At 44.0% G+C, this 5203-nt stretch overlaps 1 protein-coding gene across 1 annotated transcript; it reads left to right on the forward strand.

The window, feature by feature from the left end:
- The first annotated feature begins 2833 nt into the window (after nt 1-2833).
- LOC119877666 (cationic amino acid transporter 3-like) lies at nt 2834-4648 on the forward strand. The gene has a single exon (XM_038577911.1). It carries the CDS (start codon nt 2834-2836, stop codon nt 4646-4648), a length of 1815 nt encoding a protein of 604 aa, XP_038433839.1.
- The last annotated feature ends 555 nt before the right edge of the window (nt 4649-5203 follow it).

A 5203-nucleotide genomic window follows, 5' to 3' on the forward strand; every position in this document is an offset into this window, starting at 1 on the left:
AAAAAGATATTTATATACCTGTATTCAAAACAGCATTATTCACAACAACGGAAAGGTGAAACAATACACATCCCTATAGTTTAGTGGGTGGATTGTTGGATTTGACAGTTTTTCTTGGAGATTTGGGATGGAACTTTTGTTTTGGAGTTTGCAAGGAGCTGAGAGACTTAGAGCAACACAGGGAGGAGGAAGGAGGGAAGCTTGGGGGCATTATGGGCTTCATATAAGCTGATTTCATGTTCCCTCCTCCGTCTCTGCATTTCTTTAAGCATTTCTCCTGAGCAAGCACCACCTTTGGGAGAGACTGTTTCCTACTTAAACTGAGATTCACAGACCCAGAGCCCTTATTAGGAAATGTTTTCAGGAAATGCTCTTGAAATAAATAATAGTGTGTGTTTTAGTCTCCTATTTCCTCCATGGTTTTTTTTCCAAAACATGGTTTTTCCAAAACAAACAAACAAACAAACAAACAAACAAACAAGCAAAAAACAAGAAAACAAAACCCCTACTTCTCGGAATCTTAAGATATAGTGATTAATCAATACACATCTGTATTCATTTCCTCTGTCCTAAATGCCTCTTTCGGTTGCTTGCTGCAATCATGAGCAGATCCTTGCCCTGGGTAGTGCAGGTTTGGTGTAGAAGTGTGGAAATCCGAAGGAGGAGGAGATACATGGATTGTAGCCCCGCGTTCCAGAAGCTTTTAGACTGTAGAGGAATGTAAATGACACACTCAGGACACCAGCTGACAGAAAGGGAAAATGTTTCAAATGAGCATCAGGACAGGCTATAAGTGCTGGTGGGAAGGGGAAGAGGATTGGGGATGCGGATCAGGCAGGATGGTTTAGGAAAGGCTTTTAGATGTAGGGGGAAGGTTGTAGAATAAGGTTGAGAAGAACTAGAGGGTCAAGACTGGACAGAAGAGTGAGAAGGGCGTCCCTGGCAGGGCACATACTTACCCAGGCCACAGGCCTATCCCAGGAAGGGTAAGTCAGGATGTGATGAGCTGAGTAAGGAAGGAGGTGATGGGCCTGAGGATAGGAGAAGAATTAGGGGCGGGACTCTGAAAGCTGGGTCAGAGGGTCTGGACTAAACAAAACTATTAGAATAATCGCAGATTAGTGTACGGAGAAAGAACATTTCTGAACATGGTGATTGAGAACAATGTTTCTCTGTGTTGTTATAAGCTGAATTTGTAGCAGGCTCTCTCAGGATTCCCAATTATGGGTTTGCTCTCTCTTCTGTGCATTTGGTTGTTCATTTGTTTGTTCTGCCTTCTACCTGATTCTGTTGGAGAAATAAAATATGATTATTTAGTTCCCATACATTTTGTTCTTTATGTTGATTCTTTGGTTATCTTCATACTTTGTCCGTAGATCTACTCTCCCCCATCTTCAGTAAAAGTAGGAAGAGTGCAAGCACCACACTGCACAACACAATTGAGGGAAACAGAAATTATCAAAAGCATTGACCATCTCTGACCCTGCCATTCAGATGGTCCTCCGCTGCGATCCTGCTCAGTCCATGGATGGAATTTGAAGAGTGTATGATATTTTTTTAAGGTGACCCACCTCAGAGGGGTCTGTGATTCAACAAATGTGAAGAACCACTGTTATGTCTTTGTTGGGAGGTAGGGGGTTTAGGACAGCTCCCCAGAGAGAGAAACGTGGTACAAGCATCGTTAGTGCTAACTATAGAAGCCTCCAGTACACTTGAAGGAGCTGAAGGAGAAAGAGGAATTGGGAAAAGGGACATGGGTTCAGAGGAAGCTAGAGGAAGGGTGCTCTATCTTCCCTGTTATCCCCCCTCTTCCTAGCAGGTATTTCTTCTTTGTATTCTCCATATCCTGGCAATCACAGGACTCTGGTTTCCCTTCATGTTAAATCTCCTGAATGCTTGCCATTTATCAGGGTCTTTACCAGGTCCTATCAAAACATTATCTCCTGCAATTCCTGTGTGCAATCTACAATGCACAGAGTAGGCTCAGTCCTTCCCTCAGTCATAGCATGTTCGTACCATCACTTGCTGTCAGGCCCCTTTGCAATGCATTTTGTTTTCTTCTCTCATCTTTATCTCTATTTTCATTTCCCCTCCTCACAGAAGTGGTGGACTGTACATTCTTGGCCATAAGTACAGCTAAGTGGATGATGCAGAATGAGGAAAAATGGGGATCAAAGTACCATCTGACCTTGGCCAGGGATTTGGTGCCCAAGGATGTAAGAACAGGAGACTAATATTTATATTTTAAACTCAGATGATATATACAAATGGCTCTGTAATTGCAATGAAACATCTCGTCTGTGAATTAATGTGTCATTACTCAAACTCAAGAACCTTGTAAATATCCCATATGTGAATTATTGTACATTTATACTCTGTTGGGTCTTGCAGCTTAATTACTACATGAAACTGCACGAGTTAAATGAACTGAGATGGGTTTATGTCATGTGGTATGCAAAAAAAGGAGAATGTTGGGAGGTATTTGGCACTTTTTCTGGGTGGAAAGCAGGGTTTATTTTGCTATGATGTCCTTTGGTGTCAGTTTCTGTTGTATTTGGGCTGCAACAGGTGACATGGGACTTCTGAGCTTTGGTTGGTGGGTTGAATAATGAGTTCAGTAAAAATTTATTGTTTACTATGTTTTAGGCATCGTGAAGGGATAACACATACCAGAAGAAATATGAGACAGCACCTTTGAAGCCTGAGCAACCAATCGAGGCAGTCCCAACCCAACTCTGCTTAACTTAGCCTCACTGAACTTGATCTGCGACTCTCTGACCCTTGGATTTGCTACAGCTCTCTGATTCTAGAATCCTCTTCAATTCCAGCTAGAATGCTGCGTCAGGTACTTCGAAGATTTGGTAAAAAGCTGGTGCACAAACATCCGCTGGAGCAATCTGTGCCTGAGACTGCCCCTGCCAGAACTCAGAACACTCTGGATTTAGTGGCCCTGGGTGTGGGCTACACAATGGGTATAAATGTTTGTATTCTGGCTGGGGCGGTGTTTGGATTTATAGCAGGACCAGCCATTGTGATCTGCTTTTTGGTGGCTGGCCTAACTTCATTGTTGGCTGGGTTGTGCTATGCAGAGATTAGTGCCTGGCTTCCCCACTCTGGCTCTTCATATCTCTACACTTATGTCACTGTAGGTGAACTTGGGGCTTTCATCACCGGCTGGAATCTCATCCTTACCAATGTTGCTCATATAGCATTAGTTTTCCGAGCCTGGACCTTAGCTTTTGGCAGCCTTTTTGGGAACCAGCTCTCTCAGATCTTGCACAGGAGCATTTCATTGCATGTTTCCCAGAACTTTATAGAAATTCTAGGCTATTTTGTTGTGGGCCTTGTGATGGTGTTCATGGAAGTGCTGACTTCAAACATTAGACGGCTTTTCCTGGTTGTTACCAAAGTTCTCGCATCAGTGAACATTTTGGTTCTCAGTTTTATCATCATCTCTGGCTTCATAAAGGGGGACCTGCACAACTGGAAGCTCACAGAAGAGGACTACATAAAGGCTGGACTCAATGACACCTCTAGCTTGGGTCCTCTGGGCTCTGGAGGATTCATGCCTTTTGGCTTCCAGGGTATTCTCCATGGAACAGCTATCTGCTTCTATGCTTTTAGTAGTTTCACCATTATTATGAACAGAGTTGCAGAAGCCCACAATCCTGAGCGTTCCATCCCAATGAGCATTGTGATTTCACTGTTCATCTCCACTTTGATGTATTCTAGTGTCTCTGCAGCATTTACACTTATGGTGCCTTACTACCAGCTCCACCCTGGGAGCACCTTGCTAGAGACATTTCTTCATATTGGCTGGGTCCCTGCCTACTATGTTGTAGCTTTTGTAATTTTATCTAATATTTTTTTAAACATCGTTGGCTTTACATTCTTCTTCCTTCGGGTGATATCCAAGATGGCAGAGGATGGCCTCCTGTTCCCTGTCCTTGCCAGGATCCAAACTGACATACGCTTTCACATCACAGCCATTGTAGTCTTTGTTATTATTGCAGCAATCATGGCTTTCTTTTTCGGAATCATTGACCTTATGCGTCTCAGGTCACTGGTGTCTCTGGTAATTTTCTCTCTGATATCCTTTGGGGTTCTCATCATCAGGTATCTGCCCAAAAAGAAGAGTGAGGGAAGTGAAGCAGAGGTGCAGGAGGAGAGTGAGAGAAATGAAGCAGAGGTGCAGGAAGAGAATGGACCCATAGCAGAGAAGCTGACTTTACAGGGACTACTCTTTCCAGGCAGCCCCACCCCCACCGCACTCTCTGGCCGGATTGTCTCTGTTTGCTCCTCACTGTTTGCTCTGCTGCTGACTGTTCTCTGCTTGGTGCTGGCCCAGTGGCCATATCTGCGTTCTGGAGACCCAGTGTGGATCACAGTGGTTGTGCTGCTCCTGCTGCTCATCACTGGGATCACCGGGGTCATCTGGAGACAGCCACAGAACTCCACTCCCCTTCACTTCAAGGTACCTGGTCTGCCTCTCCTCCCACTCCTGAGCATCTTTCTCAATGTTTATCTTATGGTGCAGATGACAGCTGGCACCTGGGCCCTATTTGGTGTCTGGTTGCTGATTGGGTGTGCTATCTACTTCTACTTTGGCTATGGGATCCAGAGCAGCTTGGTCGCTAATCTCACTTAAGTTGGGGCCAAAACTGTAGATCTTGAACTCAACTAGTACATATTTGGTTGGTATCATCACACCTGAATGCACTGTGGCCCCCTGAATGATAATGGGGAATACTCCTAGCACATGCAAAGCAAGGCCTTCCATGAGATGTTGGCCACGGTACACTAACAGAGCTGTGTATTTATTGTAGAGTGACGGATGTGTCTTAGGTCTTTTTCTTGTTTTTCAAACTGTCTACTTTACAATTGTGTCTTACCTGCTTACTGGCTTTAGAAAAATTGTTAATAAAAGAGCTAGAAAAAATGTTTCTGTTTTCTTTGGGTTAATATCTAGTAGTGGAAATACTGGATCATATGGTAAGTAGTTCTATTGTTAATTTTTTTTATAAATATATTTTTTATTGGTGTTCAATTTGCCAACATATAGAATAACACTCAGTGCTCATCCCGTCAAGTGCCCCCTCAGTGCCCAACAGCCAGTCACCCACATCCCCTGCCCACCTCGCCATCCACCACCCCCAGTTCGTTTCCCAGAGTTAAGAGTCTTTCTTGTTCTGTCTCCCTTTCT

Source organism: Canis lupus, chromosome 27, assembly GCF_011100685.1.
Source record: "Canis lupus familiaris isolate Mischka breed German Shepherd chromosome 27, alternate assembly UU_Cfam_GSD_1.0, whole genome shotgun sequence".
NCBI lineage: Eukaryota > Metazoa > Chordata > Mammalia > Carnivora > Canidae > Canis > Canis lupus.

Coding starts and splice junctions, on each gene's coding strand:
- LOC119877666 (XM_038577911.1), top strand. CDS start 2,834: ATGCTGCGTCAGGTACTTCGAAGATTTGGTAAAAAGCTGGTGCACAAA.